We start from the raw sequence: 25,104 nt of genomic DNA on the forward strand, positions 1-25,104 counted from the left end.
AATGTGTAGTTCAAAATATATAGTAAACGCACATCGCCATACTCCCTAGCAATGCAGAAATGCAATAGTATAGATGTATATGTTGGCAACTGTTTATTTCTATAAATTGTGTTCCTGGGGCAACAGTAACCAGCTAATAACTAATGAGACAGCAGACCATATCCAGTAGCAGGCTGCAAAATAGCATACGCCAAATTAACACTTCAGTCGCCGTATAGGCTGATCAAACTACAGAATGCATGATACACTCATGTGATGCATGAGCAACTACAGTATGAACTTAATAAGGGCAGTGAAACTGTATAGTTGTATAAGCTGGACAAATACAAGTCCAGTAGCAGCAAAATAAATAAACTCTATAGGTGTACAAATTAACAGGGGATCCATAAGCAAGTCTGACCCATCCAGGAGCCAGTAGGGGATTTACTTTGGAAAAAGTTACACTGGACAAAAATTAAGAGAAAAACTCAAAAGTAAGGAGCAATATTTAGTGAGATGTACTAATAAAATAACCTACCAGTACTTGCCTGGATACTGTGTTGATCCTTTCCTTTTAACTCTTTCTGTATCGCTGGCCCTGCTTCAAGTGAACCTGAGGTGAGAGCTACCGGTATAAGGAGGCTGCCATGTTTATTTCCTTTTAAGCAATACCAGTTGCCTGGTTGTCCAGCTGATGCTCTGACTAATACTTTCATCCATAGAAACAAGCATATGCAAATCAGGCGTTTCTGACAAATACTGTCAGAACTGACAAGATTAAAGCTGCATGCTTGTTTCTGGTGTACATCAGGCACTACTGAAGCCAAATAAATCAGCAGGGCTGCCAGGCAACTGGTATTGTTTAAAAGGAAATAAATATGGCAGCCTCCACATTCTTCTCACTTCAGTTGTCCTTTCAACACAACTAACTGCATTATTGATCCAGATTACGGTAGATGTGTGGGTCTGAGATACCAATGAAAAGACTGACATTGCAAACAAGACTGCTCTCTCAATGAACTTTAGGTATTTGTACAGTGTTTAGGGGACACATTTTTTGCACATTAACATATAGAATGCTAATTTTCTTCTTTATGATAAATAAAAGCAATAATAATTACAATGATAAACTGAGACTAAACACAAAGGAATAAACTTTCACCTCACAACTGACTGGCATTTAATCACAGCAATAATAAGTCTACAGGCACACAAGACTGAGAATGTAATAATAATTCAATGCATATACTTGCGACACAGATTGGCATTGATGTCTAAATAATATCCTGTGTATAGTTATCGTGCACAGTAAAAAATAAATGCAATAAGTACGCGTAGGATGCTGATTTGACGGTAATGACACCGTCAAGTCTGCGATGACAGGGCAAAGCTGAGCGCTGGTTACTACTACCACTAATAATGGGTGTAGTCTCCAGACAGTGTGACAAGGCTGTCAGAAGTGCTCAGACAGAGAAGCAGAGAAGTGCACTCCTAAATAACAATAACAGGAGTAGTAACGAGGAGTCAGGAGTCTTCCAGCACACCCAGGAGGCAAAAGCCGGGCAAAAAACACAGCAATAAGAATGATACATAATCTTATCGAACGTGTCAGAAGCCTTCAAAAACACACAGGGGGGGAAGCAGCCGTGTACAAAAAGCAATCAAGTCATAAAAAGTACAGAATACCATAAATCACAAAAGAGACAACTTTCTGGTAACATCTTAATTAATACAAAAAGACAATAAGGATAGGTTGAGCCTTATAGGTCGGTTGTAATAACTGCAATCAAGTACAAAATACCACAAATCCCCCCCCCCCCCCCCCAAAAAAAAGAGACCACTTTCAGGTAACATCATAATAAATATAAAAAGACAAAAGGATAGTGTGTATCTTTATAGACCGGTTGTAACTGCAATCAAGCAAGTACAGAACACCACAAATCACAAAAGAGCGGCAACTTTCTGGTAACATCTTAATTAATACAAAAAGACAATAAGGATAGGTTGTCTCCATACACATGAAGTCAAACAGGGAAGGCAAGCTTCTTCCAAGTTAGCATCATGTACCAGTCATATTAGTGAATCAGTGGCAACTTGGGAGAGTGTCACGCAATGTCATGGTTGTCAAGTCTGAAAATGTGTTTTTTTTTTTAAGGGAAGAGGGGGTGTAAAAAACAGGAACAACTGCTGATAGCCTAGCAGCTAATCAAATCAACCATAAAGCAGCAACATGCATGTGGTCAGTGAGGTCAGGCAGTAGTCAGCATGTACAAAAAAAAAGTTCAAGCGGTCAGCCAGGGAGAGGTCCTCTGAGGGGATCAGCCAGTGTCAAGTGTCTTTGTGTATGAAACACTCATCTGGTGAGATCTGGCTACAGTGATATCAGCCAGTAGTATCCCAGCACAGTCAAACAGGGTAAGCTATGAGGATCAAGCAGCAATACTGGTGTGCTGAAGGATAGTCCGTAATGGCATGAGGATGGCCAGTAATGAGGCCCTGGCATGCATGGTGTTGCTCAGGTGATCAGTCACTGAGAAAATGCCAATAATGGGATATCTGGCAGACAGAATGTGTTTGAGCAAATTCACATAACCAGCCAGTGAGAAGGAGCTGGAGTGAGGAACTCCGATAGTGACTGCAACAGGTGACGCTAAGGAGGTCAGTCAGTAAGGAGGTCAGGCAAAGGTTGTACCAGGTGAAGTTCATGTAGCAAGTCAGTGAGAAGAGCAGGCAGTGGCTAGGTGAGATCAAGTGGTCATGTCAGACAGTGACAGATGGTCAGTGAGAGTTCAAGTGGTCAGTCAGTGAAAGTAGACCAGGGTGAAGAGTCAGGCAGTCCATGAATGGAGGTCAGGTGGTCAGTTAGTGAACAGAGGCTGCAGAGGGGAGGGGGGGGGGTCAGGTAGTCAGTGAATGGAGCATGTCAGGTGGTCAGTCGGTGAATGGAGGTCAGGTGGTCACAGAGTTCAAGTGAAGTTCAAGTGTTCAGCCAGTGAAAGGAGCCCAGCATGAAAAACCAAGCAGTCAGTGAATGGAGGCTGCAGAGGAAGGAGTCTGGTAGTCAGTGAATGGAGCATGTGAGGTGGTAAGTCAATGAATGGAGGCTGCAGGGGAGCATGTCAGGTGGTCAGTCAGTATATTGAGGCTGCAGCACAGCATGTCAGGTGGTCTGTCAGTGGATGGAGGCTGCAGTGGAGGCAGATTAGGTGGTCAGTCTTTAAATGGAGGCTGCAGAGGAGCATGTCAGGTGGTCAGTCAGCAAATGGAGGCTGCAGTGGAGCATGTCAGGTGGTCAGTCAGCAAATGGAGGCTGTAGTGGAGCATGTCAGGTGGTCAGTAAATGGAGGCTGTAGAGAAGCATGTCAGGTGGTCAGTAAATGGAGGCTGTAGAGAAGCATGTCAGGTGGTCAGTTACTGAATGGGAGTTGCAGTGGAGAAGAGTCTGTCAAAGGAAACTATGCTGGCAGTCAGTGAATGGAGGCTGGGGTGAAGATAGTCAGGTACTGAGAATGAAGGCTGCAATGGAGGACAGTAAGGTAATGGAAGCTGCAGAGGAGGTCAGTCTGTCAAGTGAATGGAGGCTGCAGTAGAAGAGGTCAGTAAGGTAATGGAGGCTGCAGTAGAAGAGGTCAGTAAGGTAATGGAGGCTGCAGTAGAAGAGGTCAGTAAGGTAATGGAGGCTGCAGAGGAGGTCAAAGGGGGTCAGTCAGTGACAGCTGTAGTGCAAGAGAGGTCAGTCAGTGTGTGGGGCTGCAGTATGGGAGGTCAGTGAGGTAATGGAGGCTGCAGAGGAGGTCAGTCAGTGCGAGCTGCAGTGGAGGAGAGGTCAGTCAGTGTGTGGAGGCTGCAGTATGGGAGGTCAGTCAGTGTGTGGAGGCTGCAGTATGGGAGGTCAGTCAGTGTGTGGAGGCTGCAGTATGGGAGGTCAGTGAGGAAATGGAGGCGGCCCTATAGGAGGTAAGTGAGGTAATGGAGGCTGCAGAGGAGGTCAGTCAGTGAGAGCTGCAGTGGAGGGGAGATCAGTCAGTGAGAGCTGCAGTATGGGAGGTCAGTGAGGTAATGGAGGCTGCAGTGGAGGTCAGTCAGTGTGTGGAGGCTGCACTATAGGAGGTAAGAGAGGTAATGGAGGCTGCAGAGGAGGTCAGTCAGTGAGAGGTGCAGGAGAGGTCGGTCAGCCAGTGTTGTGCATGAAGTTCCTGTGCAGGAGGAGAGCTGTGGGTCTGTGATGGGCACCCTCTTCTAGCAGTCAGTGAGGGGAAACTTGCAGCAGTCAGTGAGGAAGGACAGATGTGCAGGAGGCTCACCTGTGCCAGTGACAGGGAGGACAGCCAGGCAGGGTCAGCGAGTGACAGAGCGGTGGCCGCGTGAGGTAAAGTTCTCACCTGGGAGACAGCAGGCAGGTCAGTCAGTGAGGGGGGCTCAGGACAGGCAGTCAGTCGGGGACGGGATAGGACAGCCGAGCGGCGCGCGCCGGGGTCGGTCAGCCAGTCAGGGACAGGCAGTCAGTGAGGGGGGACAGTCAGACAGGTCGGTCAGTCAGGCAGCCAGTCACAGGGCAGGCATCAGGCAGCTCACCTGTGTAGCAGCGGCTCCAGCCTCCTGGCGGGCCTCTCCCGGGGAGAAGGTGGAAGAACACGGGTGGTAATGGCCGCCCTCCGCGCCCAGCTAATCAGCCTTTATCCCCCCCGACCCCGCCGCTCACATCCCAGCAGCAGCCTGACTCGTCTTTGTCTGTCTCCCCGCCGCCATGTTGACACTCAGCCACCGCGTAGCATTCACTCCCCCCCACCCCCCTGCCGAGCGGCCCCGCGGGGGGAACTCTGGGAGTTGTAGTTCCCGACACCGCCGGCTTCTCCCCGGGGAGCGCGGAGTCGGAACTACATCTCCCAGAGAGCGGCGCGCGCAGACGGGGCGGGGCGCCCCTCCTCGCGGACAGACTGTAGAGGAGAGAGAAGGGGAGGAAAAGAAGAAAAAAAAAAAAACACTCGAGCGTGTCTGGAGGAGAAGAGTGACGTCAACATGACGTATCGCGGCTGCGGAACTACGACTCCCAGCAGGCTTTGCGTTCCCAGGAAGGGATCCCGGTTGCTGGATGTGTGTAGTGTGCAGCAGTAACAATGAAGCTGGTGAGGAGATCAAACTGTAAATAAATGATTTAGACAGTATATAATATGATACTTTATATTATTATATACATATCTATTAATGTGCTGAGTTCTAGTACCCCAGTCTCTCACCAGGGAGGGTACAAGAGCTGCCTGGTAGCTGACTGTCCTCGCTTTCCAGTGTTTGCACCTAGTTTTTAGGAATGAAGATTGTGTATTCTATGTTCTGTATCATTGTTTTTGTTTATATGCAGAAAAGCAATGTTGAAGGTGATGTGTGTATGGCCTAGTTCAGACTGGAACGCTTTTCACGAGCGTTTCAGCGTTTTGCTGATCGCTGGCAATCAGAAAAGTGCTTTAGGCCCGGTTCACATTAGCGTTTTTTTTCCAGAACATATCCGGAACGTATACTGTACAAACGTAACGGATGTGAAAGGATCCAATGTTAACCTATGGATCCATTCACATGTGTCCGTTGGTACAGATACGTTCCGGTCCCCGGATCTAAAAATTGCTGCAGGCCCTAATTTTCTGGACCGTTCTGCTTAACGGAACGGATCCGGACAAAAAATGCAGCAGCAATGGAAAACGGAACGTTTCTTCACACTAGTGAAGATACGGACCCTTCCACGGAGGATGGGGGCATGGGCTGACGCGAATCTAGCATGGGGAGGGTGCAGCAGCCAAGCGGGTGGGTGAGGGAGGGTTTATACATACTCAATCTTCTGTAGCAGCTGGCGGTAGAGGCTTCCGTCTTCTTACGCGTCATGTGAGTACATGACACGCCATGTGACTAGTCACATGACGCGCTGTGTAGTCACAGCTGAAGAAGCCTCTACCGCCGGCTGCTACGGAAGATTAGGTATGTATCTGCTGAGTGAAAACGGATCTGATCAATCATTGATCAGATCCGTTTTTACTATGTGAACCAGGCCACGGACTGAGCCATCCGGATCCGGTGAAGCGGAGACCAGATCTGCTCACTGGATCCTTTTGGCTCAGAAAACAGATGTGAACCGGGCCTTAAAGGGAACCTAAACTAAGAAGGATATGGCTTTTTCCTTTTAAAATTATACCAGTTGCCCAACTCTCCTGCTGATCTTGTGTCTCTAATACTTTTAGCCACAGCCCCTCAACAAGCATGCAGATCAGGTGCTCTGACTGAAGTCAGACTGGATTAGCTGCATGCTTGTTTCGGGTGTGTGAATCAGCCACTGCTACAGCCAAAGAGATCAGCAGGAGTGACAAGCAACTGGTATTGTTTAAATGGAAACATCCATATCCCTCTCAGTTTAGGTTTCCTTTAAAAGACTACTGTAGGGGGGAAAAAAAGAGTTGGACTTACCCGGGGCTTCTAATGGTCCCCCACAGACGTCCTGTGCTCGCGCAGCCACTCACCAACCTCCGGTTCACTTCTGGAATTTCCGACTTTAAAGTCTGAGAACCATTGCTCCTGCGTGGTCGTGTCCTCGCTCCTGCTGATGTCACCAGGAGCGTACTGCGCAGGCATAGACCGTACTGGGCCTGCGCAATACACTCCTGGTGACGTCAGCGGAAGCAAGTATGCGGCCGCGCAGGTGCAGTGGTTTTCCGACTTAAAAGTCGCAAATTCCGGAAGGGGACTGGAGCATTGGTGAGTAGCTGCGCAGGCACAGGACCTCTGCGGGGGCCTGTTAGAAGCCCCAGGTAAGTTCATTTCTTTTTTCCCCCTAACCCCCTACAGTACTTCTTTAAAGTGTACTTGAGATGGGGCCCCTGCAATAAAATATACATACCTGGGACTTTCTCCAGCCCCCTCTGGCCTTATCGCTCCCATGGCATCCTCTTCTCCCTCTCCGTTCACCCGCAACTGGCCGCAGAAAATCCTCCAGTCGGTGCATGCACGGTCCGGCCAGGCACGCTTCCGTCAACGGGGGTGTTCTGTGCTTGCTCAGTAGTACTGCGCAGAACGATCCAGGCGACATGACCAGAGGTATTTCCGAGACCAATTGAGTGCAAACAGAGAGGGAGAAGAGGACGCCGTGGAAGCGATCAGGCTGGAGGGTGCTGGAAGAGGCTGGAAGAAGCCTCAGGTATGTATATTGCTAATCCGCCATCTCAGGTTTCCGGCCCCATTCAAACTGTGAATTGCAAAACACTAGGAAGAATTTATTCCCCCAAAAAAGATTTTGGAGCGTTTTGCCATTCTTTCTGTGACCCATTCACACTGTGGATCTCAAAATACTAGCAAAATCGCTAGCGTTTTGCAGAGGGATTTTTTTTTCCTTGAACACGATTTTTGTGTGATTTTTTTTTTTTTAAGATTTGAACTAAAATCGCGGAAAAGCAATGCATGCACTGTGTTTCTGATTTCTGTGAATCACTGGCGATCACTGCGGTAAGATCACTGCCATATACTACAAATTACACAAGCGCTTTTCAAACATTCGTGATCACCAGCGATCATTCGCTCGAAAAGCTCTCAAGTGTAAATGGGGCCTTGAAATCCAAAATTGCAAAAAAAAAAATGCATGCACCGCGTTTGCGATTATAGCTAATTGTTGCCGATCGCTACACTGAGAACACTGCCATACACTTTATATTGCAGCTGGGCTTTTTAAAATACTAGCGATGGCCACCACCGCTGAAGTCGCTAGTTAAACGCTTCTGTGTGAATGGGGCCTAATGTAGTCCTATGGGACCATTCTCACTGTAGTGTTTGCGATTTGTATAAATCGCAAAGGCGTTCACATGCAGCAACGCACTGCAATTCTTGTTCTCTTGAACAAGAGTCTCAAAATGGCCAAGAAATTGGCGCTGCAAAATAATGAATGTGTTTTGCAATCTGAGTGTGAATCATAAGGTGCAGGAAACTGTGTATTTTTATTACCTTTTCTTACCTATAGGAGTAGATTTGTAAATGCCGAACAACATCGAGATGTGTATTTATAAATACATTTATTTTTTATGTTTTATCTTTGCTCATCTTGTTTAACCCATTTTCATAATTTAATAAAGGCATTTAGTAAGTATGCAGATTTCAAAGCGCTACAGCAATTGCCCTTAAACTAATAGTATATGATAAAGGCATATGTTTTAGGTTTTTTTCTGCTTTAGGCTGGTTTCACAGTAAGACGTTACAGGCGCACGTTAGAGCAGCCTGTAACGCACCCCACCGCACAGCAATGAAAAATCAATGGGCTGTTCACAGTGCCCACGTTGCGTTACTTAGTAACGCTGCGCCATAACAGAACGTACTGCATGCAGTACTTTATAAGCGGCAGAGCCGCGTTAGACTGCTTGCACATGCTCAGTAATGTTGGGGAGGAGCGGAGAGCGGCCGGGCACATGGCTAATTAATATTCACTGCACTCAGTGACGTGCAGTGTTTACTTCCTGGAGCGGCCGCTCTGTGCGGCGACTGGCCGGGCGGGACCACGTGATGCCGCATGCATCCAAGAGTACGCATCACGGCATCCAGGACGCCAGAGTGAGCTGCACAACGCGGCTCACTCTGACGTCCACATCAGAGAGCACCAGGCGTTGCGTTAGGGGCACGTTATGCGACCATAACGTCCCCTGAAACGCAACGTCCCACTGTGAAACCAGCCTTAAAGTGGCCACAAACCGTACTATAATATGATCCGTTTTTTTTTGTTGTTGGTTCGATTAAAAACTATTGGTTGTACAGAACATTTTTATAAATTGAATGGTGTAGGATAGATTGTCAATTTCTTGATTTAGAGACCTGAGCAATTTTATCAATAATTTGTTTTCATAATTGGGGAAAAATGTAACACTTGTGTGAGGCTGGATGCTGGTTAAAGGCTACATCTGGTAAATTAAAAAAGAATATATAATAATAATCAGATTTATTTACTTGGGGCTTCCTTCAAGGGACTCTGAGCACCTCTCATGGGTATGCCTTTAAGACTCCGACCAGTACAGCAAAGTACTTAAAGATGCATACCTTTCTGTAGCTTGTGCTCTCCTCTTTCATTTGATGCATGAATCACCGTTCTACACCAAATAGTTTTAAAAATCGCGGCTGCCATCTTGGCTATGTTATAACTTCCGGGTCACCCCTGTCCTCTCAGTTAGAGAAGTGCATCACTGAATGAAGCAGGAAGAGGAAGTGACATGCATGGCCATTGCAAGAGCCTCCTCCAGAGGGGTCATAGCACGACTTTGTTGGAAGTAGTCTGGCTTAAAGGCATGCCCATGAGAGGTGCTCGTAGTCCCTTTCAGCCCTTGGAAGCCTATGTGTCCCTTACCCCAGCTCCACTCCCAGCCGGTCTCCTGGACCCCCTCTCTAGCAGCCATAGCAGCTGTCTGTCACTCGGCCAAGGTGATCCGTAAGGCAGATCGCTTACGGATTGGCGGTCGGGTTCATCTGTACACACACCTGAGGTTGTTATCAGCTGCCTCAGGTGACTTTATGCCTGGTTCACTCCATACAATTTCCCATCAGATCGACAGGTCAAATCGATAATTTTCGACAGGTCCGATCTGATTTCCAGTAGTTTTTTTTTTCTGATTGATTTTGTACAGAAGTGATCAGAAAAGCGATCAGAAACCAGATCAAATGTGTTGGAAATGATCGATTCGACCCATCGATCTGCTAGGAAATTGCATGGTGTGAACCAGGCATAATACCTGGTACACATGATGAGATTGAATTTTTCCAACATGTCCGATCGATTTTCTGTTTACTTTGATGGAAAATCGCCTGGAAATCAGATCGGACATGTTGAAAATAATCAATCTGGCAGTAAATCTGCCAGAAAATCTTGTCGTGTGTACCAGGCCTTATGCTGGGCATACACAGCTCTATTTTCCCGCTCGATCATTTAGCTGCTCGATTCCGCAGTCAATGCTCTTATCTTCCGCTCGTTTTTCTTATCTTATTCACTTCACTCCGGAATCGAGCGGCGAAATGATCGGGCGGGAGATCGGACATGTCGGAAATTATCTATCGAGCCATCTTAATGGCTCAATATCGAGCCGTGTATTCCCGGCATTAGTCATGCACTTCCTCTGCAGTGGGACTACAGTTCAACTGATACCCACTGTTGATAACTAATTAGTGCTGATAAGACTCCTGTGTGGCTGAGAAACACTTCTGTGTGCAGGAAGCAGGTATAAAAATTCCATACTTCATGATTTCAGCTCATTACTTTGAATAGCGCCATAGAATCTATTGGTGCTTTATAATTCAATATTAATAAAATTAATCAATGTTACTAATTGTTAATGCTGGCTACTCCATTGAATGTCCTGGATGTCCTAGCTCCCGCCAGGCTATGTACAGCAGCCGCGGCCAGGAGATGATGCTCACTTCAGGCCTGCTGATAAAGCAGACTTTTAAGAACTGACAGCTTGCTGCTCTTTCATTTTGCGCTCAATGCGTCCCCACAGATGCGAATGTACCATATTTCTGAGCATTTAAACTAAGGAAAGGCACAAATGCTTAAAAAAGTGGGTGGGTAAAAATGTGTAGATTTGAAAGAGTGCAAGTGTGATCCCTGCCCAACAGCAGTGCAAAGAAAATACTCTAAACTCTAAAGGTGGCCATACACTTAGATTTTCAGCAGATTTGACCATCAGATAGATTTCTGGCAGATGCCTGTCAAGTCGATTCTGGCAGGAATCTATCTGATGTGTGCCACAGACTAGGAACAGATTTCCAATAGATTTCAGAATGACTGAACAGAGGAGAAAGAGGCACTAAAGGTGCCCATACACTGAGCCAATTAGCGGCCGATCGATCAAAATCGATTGACCAATCGACCGATTTGTGGCCGATTTAGATCGATTTCAATCGATCTGACATGCTGGAAAATCTAGGTCGATCTGTTGGGTTTGCTTAACATTTTGCCATCAGATCGATTTTCAATAGATTTCATACTGAAATCTATTGGAAATCTGTTCCTAGTAAAAAAATGTTCCTAAACACATCAGATAGATCAGAAATCTATCTGATGATCTATCTGCTGCTAATCTAACAAGTGTATGGCCTGCTTAAGATTGCGATTTGCGTACCTTTAATCACCGCAGACAGACATCTGGGTTACAGTGGGGGTGAAGAGCCATTGACAAGTCCTTTGTTCCTGAGAGCACACTATTGCTGTACGTAATCCTGCATTGGCAATCACTCATCACTATCTAGTGCCAGTCTTTCTTTTTCTCATATTCACTAGATTTCGGAATGAAATCTATTGGAAATCAATCTAAATGCATTATTGGACCATTAGATCCAATGCAACTCTATATAGGCCTCAATTCACTAAACGTATCTCCTGTCTTTAATAACTCTTCTAGAGTTGTTACCATGGTGATGAGGCATGTAGGCCTCAATTCACTAAACTTATCTCCTGTCTTCAATAACTCTTCTAGAGTTGTTACCATGGTGATAAGGCATGTAGTATTCAGGAAACATTTTACCTCAGGCAAACCTAAAGTTAACTCTTCTGTCTTTAAATTAACTCTCCAATCCTTAAATTAACTCCAGAGTTAAAGACAAGCTGTTAATTAGCTGCGTGTGAAAATAACTACAGAGGAGGTAAATTAACTACAGAGGAGGTAAATTAACTACAGGGGAGGTAACTTAAGGAATGAAGAGGTAAGATAACTCTCTCTTATGTGGAGGTAAGTTTTCTCTTGCCTTATTATCTCCAGCATGATCTTAGTGAATTGAGGCCATCAGCCAGTAGCAGATCGACCTAGATTTTCCACCCTGTCAGATAGATCAAATTGATCGAAATCGGCTGCAAATCAATCGATCGATTTGATAGAATATATTCCCGATCGATCGACCGATTCAATAGAATCGAACGATCGATGGCTGAAACCGACCAGTAAATGGGCCCCATAAAAAAAGGTGTTGTAGGTCATTCTACGCAGGATTCGGCACAAAGCCCCATTCACAGCGCAGACGGCAGATACATATTCATTCCTTAACTTCATTTCCATAAATGGAACTTCAGTTAATTAAAATCAGATAAGCTGATTGCTAGTTTGCTACTAGTTGTGTTTAAACTGGATGTTGTTTGCTTAGAATTTTAAATTTGAGTTTCTTTAACTACTTCACTACCATTCTTTATCTTGCTATTTATATAAGAATCTCTTTTACTTACCTAGACATATTTAGGGCCGGTTCAGACAGGCGCTAAAATGGTGTTTAATGTCTGCTGCGGCATTCGTCGTCTTAGGCTGGGAATACACCATGAGATTTTGTGGCAGATAGATGGTTCGATAGATAATTTCCAACATGTCCGATCTGATTTTCGATCGTTTTTATGATCGATTTACCATAGAAGTGAATGGAAATTGATCGGAAAATTGATTGTAAAGTCGATAGGAAAATCGATCGGACAGTAAATCTGCTGAAAAATTGAATTGTGTATTCCCAGCGTAAGTGCTGCCTATTCAGATAAATGGACAGCTGTCAGTACGATCTTCTACTGACGCCATGCTCTATGCCGTCGTCTCATTTTGTATCGGCTAACTGCGTCCGTGTCCCCTGCAGGGGTCAAAGCCTGGCACGCCTGCCAATCGACGCGAAGCAATGCCAAATACTTTCCTTGATCATTTGCAAAACAAACCTGAATTATCGCACATACCTTCTGTTTTAAGACTTTTGTTTTCTTTATGCATCCGGTGCGACATATGCAGGGAGTCACTGATCCGGTCAGTTGGGACACACGATGCAGCTAGTAGCTGATCGGTTACTACATGATGTTATGAGGCTAGTCTTAGGCATTTACTAGGAGGGTTATGCATTTAGGTGTTCTATTTAGGTACACATGGGGTTAGCGTTGGACATTAGATAACAAATAACAATAATATTTTTATAGCGCTTTTCTCCCTGGGGACTCAAAGCACTGTGACCCTGCATTATGCAGTCTCAAAGGCTCGGGAAGAAGGTGAGTGTTTAGCCTTTTTTTAAAGCTGTCCAGAGAGGGAGCCTCTCGTACTGATTGTGGAAGTGAGTTCCATAGAGTAGGGGCTGCGTAGGAAAAGGCCCGAGCACCAAATGTTAAGTGTGTCCTCGGAATAACCAGATTCATCTTGTTGGCAGAGCGGAGGGTGCGTGGAGGGGCATAACGTTCCAATAGATCCGCGATGTATTTTGGTCCCATGTGGTGTACTGTAAAGCCTTGAATGTCAGCAGGCAGATCTTAAAATTGATTCTCAATTTTACTGGCAACCAGTGAAGAGTTTGCAGTACTGGGGTGATGTGTGAGCTGCGGGGGGCATTGGCTAGGAGTCTGGCTGCAGCATTCTGTACTAGCTGTAAGGGGCGCAGAGCCTTTTCTGTAGATCCGATGAACAGGGCGTTGCAGTAGTCAAGGCGGGAGGATACAAATGCGTGAACCAGGGCAGGTAGGTCTTCAGCTGGGATAAGGTGTTTTATTCTCGCTATATTTCTTAGATGGAAGAAGGAAGACTTGACGACAGCTGATACCTGCTGTCTGGGTTTTAGATTTCCATCCAGGATCACCCCAAGGTTTCGCACAGTCTTTATACTGTACAGTATCTCCCCCAATTGCTAGTTTGAGGTGGCGAGCGTTTTGAACTTAATCCATCATGTGTGGCGTGCCCACCACCAACACCTCTGTTTTGTCAGAGTTCAGCCTCAGCCAGCTGGTGTTCATCCAATTTTGTAAATCCACTAGACACGCATTTATGGATGCTGATGGGTCTTGGGTCCCAGGCTTGAAGGACAGATACAGTTGTGTGTCATCTGCATAACCATGGTATCCTAGGCCATAGTTCTGGATTATTTTGCCCAGTGGGAGCATATAGGCTGCAAAGAGTAATGGTGATAGTACAGAACCCTGTGGAACTCCATAGGGAAGTGGCACTGGATTAGAGTAGTGTGTGCCCAGACATACTTGCTGTGTCCTGCAGATAGGAAGGTCTGAAACCAGCTAAGAACAGTACCCCATTAGGCCACAGTAATTCTTCAGTCGCTGGATTAGTATTTCATGATCCACAGTATCAAATGCTGCAGACAAGTCAAGAAGAATCAGAATTGAGCAATCACCCTTGTCCCTTGCAGTAAAATGGGGGGGGGGGGGGGTTCTATTTAGGCACATGGGGGGGGGGTTGCGTTGGGCATTAGGAGAGGGGGTTCTATTAAGGCACTTACAGGGCAGTTAGGGTTGGGTATTAGTTGGGGGATTCTATTTCGGCACTTATGAGGGGTTAGTGTTAAGCATTAGATGGGAGGCTCTATTTAGGCTCTATTTAGGGTTGGGAATTAGTTGGGGGGTTGTATTTAATCACTTATGGGGATTAGGGTTGGGCATTAGGTGGGTGGGTTGTAATTAGGCACTTACCAGGGGGTTAAGGTTGGACATTAAGTGGGGAAGTTCTATTTAGGCACTTGGGGGGGGGGGGGGTAGTGTAGGGCATTAGTTGGGGGATGGGGGGATTAGACACGGGCGCAGGAGCAGAGGGCGCCCAGATGGTACTTGATGTATTCACTAATTACCTGCTTGTGTTCCACCACCCACTGTCTTTGTCTCAGTGCCCATGGACTAATGCTGGATACACACCATGCGTTTCCGCGTCGAATGCGTCCGTCGATACGCGTCGATTCGGTTATTTCCGAGCATTTCCGAACGCATTTCGATGATTTTTAGGTCGATTGCCATGTAAAGTATGGCAAATCGACCTAACGATCCATCGAAGCTTGAATCAGACATGTCGGAAATAATTGAATCGATGCGTATCGACGGACGCATCGAACGCGGAAACGCATGGTGTGTATCCAGCATATTGTAGAGTGTAGATTGCACGAGAATGTAAATTGCCCAATCAGTTCATATCCATAGGGTAGGGACAGGCGGCATTGCTCAAGAGTGCCTACATCTGAGGGCCCCATGAGAGTTATGCTATGGGGCCCATAATCTCTAGCTTCACTACTGGTTAGGCATCTACAGCAGAGGGTTCAAGTGAAAATAGATAACCGGGTAGTGCCTAGTAAAATCTAAATGACAAATATTTTACTACTAGCGGCACCACCCAGCACCCATCTCGTTCAGCAGCGCTGCAATACAGGCTCAGGGAGTCATAAACTTCATAAAAAGCATGCTTTACTGCAACTGTTAACACTTACGTTATGCAGCACTGCACCACACACCTCGCGCTATGCCAACAGATACTGCCGCACCGCACGCTTCGCATTATGCCAACAGATTCTGCCGCACTGCACTGCTAACGTGCCGATGTGAATTAACCATTGCGATAGCAATGCGTTTATATTGTCTGACGCTCCACACCGCAATGCACCAGTGTAAAAGTACAGTAAAGATGGTCATACATCAGGCGACTTGGCGGCCGATCGACCAACCGTTTGCATTAATATAATCGGAATCAGATGAAAAGTGTACGCCCGACCGACAGTGCAACCAATTTTCGGGCCGAAATTGGTCATGTTGTTTGATCTGACATACTGTAAGATGTAGGGCTGAGTTGTTCGATCGGGTGCGCGGTGGTAATGGCGAGCGATATCGCAACAAACGCAACAAAGCCCTTGGCGCTGTCCGTCCCAATGTAAAATGCAGTGTTCTCCCTAGGCTCTTTTATCCGGGTGGTTCACCCGGCTAGTTTTGGTGAGCACCCGGCTGTCATCGGCCCTCCTTATCCTCTGCTATAAGTAGAGTTGTGCAGAGAAGCTCCAGCCCTGCATTCTCTCATCTCTCCCCACCCGACTACTTTTTCATGCCACCCGGCTGGAAAAAATTTCTGGGGAGAACATTGCAAATGTGCCATGCTGAAATTGATGGAAAATCAGCCTGCAGTGTATAGGCAGCTGACAGATCTCTCTCTAATCAGATTTGGTCAGAGAGATTTGTCTCTTTGTCGAATCTGCCCATCATCGACAGATGTATGGCTATTATAAATGTTTTCACACTCTGTACTAGGCAAACTGGAGTTAAGGTAGCCATACACTGGTCGATTTGCCATCAGATTCGACCAACAGATAGATCCCTCTCTGATCGAATCTGATCAGAGAGGGATCGTATGGCTGCCTTTACTGCAAACAGATTGTGATTCGATTTCAGCCTGAAACCGATCACAATCTGTGGAGCAGTCGCCACCGCGCCCCCCCCCTCCCCCCCCCCCCCCCGCATACATTACCTGCTCCGGCCGGCGTGACTCCCCCTCTGTCCCTGCAGCTTCTTCTCCACAGGGGGTTCCGGATTGGCTGCTGCTTCATTGAACTTCCTGCCAGGTAAGTTTAAACAGTAGAGGGCGCTCTACTGTTTAAACTTCCTGCCGGGACAGGAAGTTCAATGAAGCAGCAACCGGTCTGGAACCCCCTGTGGAGAAGAAGCTGCGGGACCAGAGGGGGAGTCGCACCGGCCGGAGCAGGTAATGTATTGCCGCTAGCGTCGGTCGTTGGGCATTTGAACGCCGCTATCGACGCACTCCCGACCCGCCGCCGATCGAGGGAAATCTTCTGCACGGACGGATCGACGGGAATGATTGATTTCGGACGGAAATCGATCGTTCTGTCAGCGTTTGCGCAGCGATTTCACAGCAGATTCGATCACAGTGATCGAATCTGCTGTATATCGGCGGCAAAATCGTTAGGTGTATGGGCAGCTTAAGTTTACCATTGTCGCTCATAAACTTCAATCATCTTTACAGTACCACTATCTAAAGGTGGCCATACATGGTACAATTTTTCATTTTTTTTCCGATTAGATAATTTAGTTCGATTATTCCGTTAGATCGAATATAAAGATTTTTTCCAGCATGTCTGATCAGATTTTGCGTGAAAAAACGGGATAATCGTTCGAATTTCTTGATCGGAAAAAAATATTTTTAACTTTCATTAGATTCGATCTTTAGATCGAATAAACGGGAAAATCGAACATTTTTATTGTATCGTGTAGGGGCAACATAAGCGTGGCTGTTATGCGGGCAAATTAGTATGTTAGGAAGGGGTTAAACTGTATAAATTATTATTCAGTTTACTCAGAGAATCATGCGTTTGTGGAATAAGTCACGCTGGTATTTATTTAAACTAAGCAACCCTTAAGACAGATGCTCAACTAAGAAGAGAGAAGACTCTGGATTCGATAAATACATTTTATTTTTTTTCTATGTTGCTGTCACTTACAATAGATTGAACAAAATCTGACAGATCTGTCAGGTTTTGGACTAGTCCAGCTCCTCACAGGGGATTCTATGAATGGCAGTTGCTCAGTCCAACTGTCAAAATAGTATGCAAGCGAATAGGGAGACTAACTGGCATGATGATATACAGTGGCTTGCAAAAGTATTCGGCCCCCTTGAAGTTTTCCACATTTTGTCATATTACTGCCACAAACATGAATCAATTTTATTGGAATTCCACTTGAAAGACCAACACAAAGTGGTGTACACGTGAGAAGTGGAACTAAAATCATACATGATTCCAAACATTTTTTTACAAATAAATAACTGCAAAGTGGGGTGTGCGTAATTATTCAGCCCCCTTTGGCCTGAGTGCAGCCATTTGCCCATAGACATTGCCTGATGAGTGTTAACGACTAAATGGAGTGCACCTGTGTGTAATCTATTGTCAGTACAAATACAGCTGCTCTGTGACGGCCTCAGAGGTTGTCTAAGAGAATCTTGGGAGCAACAACACCATGAAGTCCAAAGATCACTCCAGACAGGTCAGGGATAAAGTTATTGATATTGCTTTGTATTGGTCTTTCATGTGAAATTCCAATAAAATCGATGCATGTTTGTGGCAGTAATGTGACAAAATGTGGAAAACTTCAAGGGGGCCGAATACTTTTGCAAGCCACTGTAGATCCTCTCCAGGGTGTGCTTTTATAAATAATAAAGGAAATACTGAGATACCCCCATGAGGGGCTGGACTAGTCTAAAACCTGACAGATTTGTCCGCATTTTACTGCTTTCTGTAAGCGACAGCAACATCTGAGAAAAGTCATTTTAGTGCATTTTACTTTGGGAGGAATGTACCTCTTATACATGTGTTTTTTAAATTTTTACTTTTTTTTGTGCAATAGTTGTCCTTTAATCTGAGCTACGTGGTAGTTGGCATTGCTTAGTAAAAGAGTCAGTTTGTATGCGGTTGGATCTGTGCAGCAGTCAGTTCATCTGTCGGCCCACTTTTCCTTTTTGCTGCTATTCAGAGCTGACTGTTAAATATTTCATGTTGCTGTTGCTCCAGACTGCTAACAGACATCCCCTGGGCTTCTCTTCCAGTACTGCCTGTCAGGACATCCCACGCTGCCATGCAACATCCTCAAGTTCAAATCCTCAACCATCATGCTGGACTGCGGCCTGGACATGACCTCTGCTCTGAACTTCCTGCCGATGCCTCTGGTCCACAGGTACGTCACGGGGGGTTCGTATCTCACATGTCTCACACAAGTTCAAATCTGTGGCTTCTATGGAAGATTTAAAGGGCACCCGGGGTGAGAGGGGTATGGAGGGTGCCATATTTATTTCCTTGTAAACAATGCCAGTTGCCGGACAGCTCTGTACTTTCGGCACAAGTACTGTATAAGCAGACAGAGGCACCAATAAAATATTCTAAAATGTTTAAAATGAGAGGAGGCAGAGGTGGACTTACCTGCTCCAAGCAGACACACACAAGTGTTGTGTATATTCAAAAACAACAAAAATGTATTTATATACTCCAGAAAGTGCAACGCGTTTCGCGGGCATGTCCCGCTTCATCAGGAATAGAAACGGAGCATAAGACTCAAAGAGGTCTGTTGCAAAGCTCAGCGCCTCTGTCGATGATATAGTGGTTACCTGGACGGTAACCCATGTTTGTGAGTATAAATACGTACTTACCTGTCATATTCACTTACCAGTACACACTACACTATATTGGGCTCTTGGTGTCTCCATTCTGTGTTTGGCACAAGTAGTGTCTGAGTCGAAGCCCTGGAACAAGCATATGGCTAATCCAGTAAAACCTGGGTTAGTACATGATGTTCTACTCACCTCGGGTGGGGGAAGCCTCCGGATCCTAATGAGGCTTCCCACGCCGGCCTCTGTCCCACGGGGGTCTCGCTGCAGCCCTCCGAACAGCCGGCGACAGACCCGACTGTAAATTCAATATTTACCTTTGCTGACTCCAGCGGGGGCGCTGTGGCTGCTTTCGGCTCCAAACTACACGGAAATACCCGATCTCAGTCGCGTCCGCTCTACTGCGCAGGTGCCGGAAACTTGCGCCTGCGCAGTAGATCAGACCCGACGGCGATCGGGTATTTCCGCCTACTTTGGAGCCGACAGCCGTCAGAGCGCCTGCGCAGGAGCCGGGAAGGTAAATATTGACGTAATCTTTCACGGAGGGCTGCAGCGAGACCCTTGAGGGACGGAGGACGGCGTGGGAAGCCTCATTAGGATCCGGAGGCTTCCCCCACCCGAGGTGAGTATCCCCCAGGGGACGTTTTGACGTTACAGATCCTCTTTAAAGTATTAAATACACAGGTTAAGGAGGGCTGACAGGCAACTGGTATTGTTTAAAAGGAAATAAATATGGCAGCTTCCATATCCCTCTCACCTTGGGTTTCCTTTACAGAGACTCTGTAACAAATTACCCCCCCTTCTTTCCCACCAGGGAATACTTATGTTGGGAGGGGGAAGCCTCCGGATCCTAATGAGGATTCCCCATCCTCCTAAGCTTCGGACAGCCCGCACTGTCTCTCTTGAATACACAGCCAACAAGGATGTCAGCTGTGGCGCAGGTGCAGTAGAACCTGCAATATTCACCTACCGTAATCCTGCGTAGGTACTGGATTGTTGCAGTAGGTGAATGGTGTTCGGGGGCTGCCAACGCTGGATGCCGGAGGGTGAAGGGAACTGTGTAAGCCTCATTAGGATCCAGAGGCTTCCCCCTCCCAAGGTAAGTATCCCCCAGAGGAAGGGGGGTTTGTTTTCTTTAAAGCAGTAGGATTAGCCATACAATGCCAGGGGGAAAAAACACATATATAAGTAGATAAATACTTGCTCTACTTACATAACACATGTATTGTACTATCCACGTTTTGATTTCAGTGAATTTTGTATAGTAAATGAAGAGAATTCTGTTCCTGGTGGGAACCATTTCTTTTGCCCACAGGTTGAGGCTAAATACTGATGTAATTTCTTCCTTTAACTTTTTTTTTCTTTTCTCCTCCAATCGCTGAATCACCTAAGCCTTGCTAGTAAACACAAGTGAGCAGAGGATCATGTTTCAACTAGGCAGCTAAGCAGGGAAATAAAAGGAAGAGGAGGAATATATTATAGATAAAAAAAAACAGCATGCAACTGTTTTGCAATGGCATATTAAAGGGCCAGTGCTCCTAAGGTATGTGATAACTCCAAACCATAACAGCAGAAAAAGTTTTGAAAGTTCTGAATGCAGGATTAGCATCTTTATCACTTAATACACTCAGACCAGTTGCTGTTGAAATTTGATTTTTATATTGACAATCCCGCTTTAAAGAGACACTTAAGTCAAAAAAAAAAAATGAGTTTTACTCACCTGGGGCTTCTACCAGCCCCCTGCAGCAGTCCTGTGCCCTCGCAGCCACTCACTAATCCTCTGGTTCCCCACTGCCAGCTAGTTTTGTTTTTGCCGACAGGCCCGTCAGGACTGGCCACGCGTAGCTTTTTCCGCATTCCCGACTGTAATTAGCGATATTGCGGGCTGCATAGATATGCGGCAACGCGTATTTTTGTACGCGTTGCGGCCCGCAATAGCGCTAATTGCAATCGGGAATGCGGAAAAAGCTACGCGTGGCCGGTCCTGACGGGCCTGTTGGCAAAAACGAAACTAGCTGGCAGCGGGGGACCAGAGGATTAGTGAGTGGCTGTGAGGGCACAGGACTGCTGCAGGGGGCTGGTAGAAGCCCCAGGTGAGTAAAACTCATTTTTTTTCTGACTTAAGGTTCGCTTTAAGGTTGTCATACATCTAGCAATTTGCGGGCCGATCAAGTGTCCAATTCGATAATTTTTCAGGCCCAAATCGATCAAATGCATCGATCAGACATGATGGAATTTTTTATGTTGAAAGTGCTTGATCAGGTGCCCGGCGGTAATCGCATTCGATGTCACAATGACCAACATATGCAATGGACCCCTGCCCACTGTCCCCCAAAGTGTAAAATGTCCTCCTCAGTGCCTGTGCTGGGTAAATGCTCACCTCTCCCACTGGTGCGACTCCTGGCGTCTATGCCATCACCCCCATTATCGAGAGTGCCTGTACTGCGGGACACCGGGTGCATGTGAGTGATGTCACACATGCGCTACGTGGTACAGGTACTTGTGGTAACTGTAGTTATGGCGGGAGTGGCACCAGCAGGACAGGTGAGAATTTACAGAGCAGGGTGGGAGGCGGCATTTACACTTGTGGGAGCTCAGTGACGTGCCCCCTGCTGGACGGGAAGTGCATCAATAGATTACCGCCGCTCTGCGCATGCCTGCCGCACTGCAACTGCGATTGTCAGTTCAGGCATATTGCATTGCCATAGACTTGCATTACTTTGGCTACTTGGTCCTGCAGCCACCACCTCGGCTGGACTTTGGTGAGCAATCTTTGGAATTCCTTTGCTTCGATTTAGTCCCCATAGACTTACATTGCCCTCGCGACAAGCTGCAGCGGTGGAGAGTATTGCAACGCGTGGTACCGCTCCCCGTGTTTGAAAAGGGCCTTGAAATGACCACTATCGCAAAAAAAGTAGGCAGTTAAAGTCTGACAGAACCGACAGGTTTTGGGCCGTGTCCATCTCTTCATGGGGGATTCTGGAGGTTTTCTTTGTTTTCAACAGCATTTCCTGAACAGCAGTTTAATTGCCAAAATGGTAAGATACCAGCCAGCCTCCTTACTCACTTGGACACTACTTGTCAGGTAAACGTTGCATCTGCTTTTCAGGAAATGCTGTTGAAAACAAAGAAAACCCTGAGAATCCTCCATGAAGAAATGGACTAGCCAAAAACCAGTCGGTTCTGTCAGATTTGATTTTAACTGCCTATTTTTTTTTTATTTATTTTTTTTTTTGCGATAGTGGTGCTTTAAAGGAAACCTAAAGCGAAAAAAAAAATCCAGTTTCACTTATCTGAAGCTTCTGCTGGCCCCCTGCAGCCGCCCTGTGTCCACGCCGGGAAGAACCGATCCTCCGATCCCCTGCAGCAACCAATTTAGTTTCTGACGACTCGGCCAGCCGATAGCCAATGTGCCTGTGCAGCCCTGGCCGCACCTATCCTCAATCACACTCCCCCTCACTGGGAGCGTCCTGCACATGTGCTGTACAAGATTGTTACGCACTGCGCATGTGCAGGTTACTGACGGCGGGAGTCTATTCAAGGACGCGTGCTGCCAGGGCTGCGCATGTGCATTATATATCTTTTGGTTGAGTCGCCAGAAACGAAATTGGTTGCTGCGGGGGACCGGAGGATAGGTTTGTCCCGGCATGGGCACAGGGCAGCTACAGGGGGGCCAGTAGAAGCCCCAGGTAAGTTAAACTGGATTTTATTTAATTTTTTTTAGGTTCACTTTAAGTAAACTAACACTTGAAATATTTGTAATTACAGTGAACTGCCATAGGATAGTCTGAAATTATTAAAAAAAAAATAAAAAAAAAATTCCTTCCTCAATTACAGCACTTTATGATCAGGGAGAAAAAAATAAACTTGATTCTGAGACCTACCAGTGCAGCAGTGGCCTTTAAATCCTATTTGTCATGCCTGCTCATTGGCCAGGGAGCAAGTCTTATCAACATTCCACTTGTAGAAGACTCATCAATCAGCCCTTCCTCCTGACTGCTGGCCGGCTGTAAATTACTGACAAGCTCAGACACCGGGCACTATCGCACAAAGGATTTAATGGCAGATTACTGTTTTCTCTGAGTAATTGTTTCATGACAATTAACCCCCCTTAACCCCCTTGCACAACGCAGACAGCTTAGCTTTACGGATAAGTGTACTTTTAAATCTTTCTTCGGGGAGAGTTTCAAAACTAGCTCTGATAACTGGCGAACATATATTACATTGTGTTCCTGTACTGCTGTCTGTATATGACAGGTGATTGGATGGGAAGTTGTAGGGTGTTTACATGTCCAAACTGATCCCGATCCATAAAGGGAATGATTTTCTGATGATAACTTTGCAAAACCAATTCCTTTCTCGATCGGAAACAGAAATAATCGCCCAATTTCCGTTGATCGGACGGAAAATTGCATCGTGCGTTCCTAGGATACTATTAGGCCTGGAACCCACTGAAATCAGCAAACGCGAAACGCAACCACTAGCGTTTTGTCTGAGCGGTTTGCAAGCGGATTCATGCGCGTTTTTTATCCTGATTGGTCCTGTGAATTATTTTTAATTTTGTTACAGTGTGCTGAACCGCAAAACGCTAGCAAAACCGCTCAGTTTAGGTTTTGCTGACCGTTTCCGCTAGCGTTTCAATACTTTACATTGAAGCGCTAACGCTCCCAAAATGCTGCATGTCCTGCGTTTGCGTTTCTGGGAAACGCAAACGCTCCTGTGGAAGTTGCCCCATCTATTAACATTAGCCTAGCGTTTTGGCAAAGTGCTAGCGTATCGCAGTGCTGCCAAAACGCTGCCAAAAGCGCTCCTGGGGGTTCCAGCCCTTAATCTTGGTACACACTAACCAGTATTTATCCCCGATCGCCAAAAAGATCTGATCAAATGACTTTATTGGCTGTTGATTTAAAGGGACACTTAAGCACGCCATACACTGGTCGATTTTAGCCATCGAAAATCGATGGCCGATTCGACCGTTTTGATCGAATCGGCTAGAAATCGATGCAGCAGAAAGCATGATCACTCAGCAGATCGATTTCCGGTCGAATTTGATTGATCGGTCCGGACGGAAAATCTGGGTCGATCGGCTGCTGGCAGCCGATCGATGGCCCATAGGGTTGCATTGGATCGAATGGTGCAACACTGCATTTCGATCGAATTTCAATCGATTTCATTCTGAAATCTATTGAAATTCCATTCCTACTGTGTGGCACACATCAGATACATTCCTGTCAGATTCGACCTGATAGGCATCTGAAAGAAATCTATCTGATGGTCGAACCTGCTGCAAATCTATAAGTGTATAGCCACTTTAAGCCAGGAATAAATAATCAGTTTTACTTACCTGCAGCCGTCCCGTTCCCTTGCAGTCACTCACGGAGCCTCCGGTCCCCCGCCGTCATCTAGTTTCGTTTTTCACTGCCAGGGAGTCGGCTGGCTTTCTGCACCTGCGCAGGCCTGGCCACGCGTGTCCTTCTTCATGTTCCCGTCCTCAATAGCTTCCAGCACAGACGCAGGATGCTATTGTGGACAGGAACGCAAATAAAAATAGAGCAGAGGGACACCAAGAGCCCCAATAGTGTAATGCGTCTTGGGGACGACAAGTAAATGAGAAGTTAAAATGATACTTACAAACCAGGGTTACCAATAGGCAACCACTGTATAGGCAGGTGGGGAGAACAATCCTGACCCCACTCAGGAATAAAAAGTCGCTCTCTGTAGACAGGAAAATAGGGTAACAACCCTCCACCCAGGGTGGACTCAATGTAGTGTACAAGATACAGAGGCGGCAAAAGAATAAAAGGTACCGTATTTTTCGAAATATAAGACGCACTTTTTCTCCCCCAAAAGAGGGGGGGAAAAGTCAGTGCGTCTTATATTCCAAAGAATAAAAAAAATTGCCCAAAAATGTCACCTGCGTGACTGGTGCGATCAGCTTCGGGCAGCCAGTGTGACTGCTGCGTGTGTGGTCCCCACTTTCCCCGCAAAGTAGGCGGCGGTGGCAGTAGTGAACATACATCACCTCAACCTTGGAACCCGCGGTGATCAGCAGCTGTTCCGGTATCCTTTGTGTCCCTGGCGTCCGCTCCGCAAAGTAATTACCGGTAAGTGGTGGCAGCAGCTGCGGGCATCCCTCACCTCATCCTCGGAGCCCGCGAGATCAGCCGCACGTCTCTCTCTCTTTCCCTCAAGTGCCGGTCGCGTCATTAGTCGCATCTGTAATGACGCAACCAGGAAGTACCGGCAC

At 46.4% G+C, this 25,104-nt stretch overlaps 2 protein-coding genes across 5 annotated transcripts in view; one reads left to right on the top strand and one right to left on the bottom strand.

The window, feature by feature from the left end:
- The window catches only part of HMBOX1 (homeobox containing 1), a 187,157-nt gene extending 182,399 nt beyond the window's left edge, over positions 1 to 4,758 (bottom strand). For all 4 annotated transcript variants that reach the window (XM_068280052.1, XM_068280050.1, XM_068280049.1 and 1 more), the window contains exon 1: positions 4,555 to 4,758. The gene's annotated coding sequence lies outside the window, so the exon portion shown is untranslated. The remainder of the gene's footprint in view (positions 1 to 4,554) is intronic.
- Positions 4,759 to 4,966: 208 nt separating this feature from the next.
- Positions 4,967 to 25,104, top strand: part of INTS9 (integrator complex subunit 9) — an 81,083-nt gene continuing 60,945 nt past the window's right edge. Inside the window, exons 1-2 of the mRNA XM_068280048.1 lie at positions 4,967 to 5,105; positions 18,303 to 18,430. Of these exons, the coding sequence (XP_068136149.1) occupies positions 5,097 to 5,105; positions 18,303 to 18,430 (137 nt within the window). The 5' untranslated portion in view covers positions 4,967 to 5,096. The remainder of the gene's footprint in view (positions 5,106 to 18,302; positions 18,431 to 25,104) is intronic.

Source organism: Hyperolius riggenbachi, chromosome 4 (genome assembly GCF_040937935.1).
Source record: "Hyperolius riggenbachi isolate aHypRig1 chromosome 4, aHypRig1.pri, whole genome shotgun sequence".
NCBI lineage: Eukaryota > Metazoa > Chordata > Amphibia > Anura > Hyperoliidae > Hyperolius > Hyperolius riggenbachi.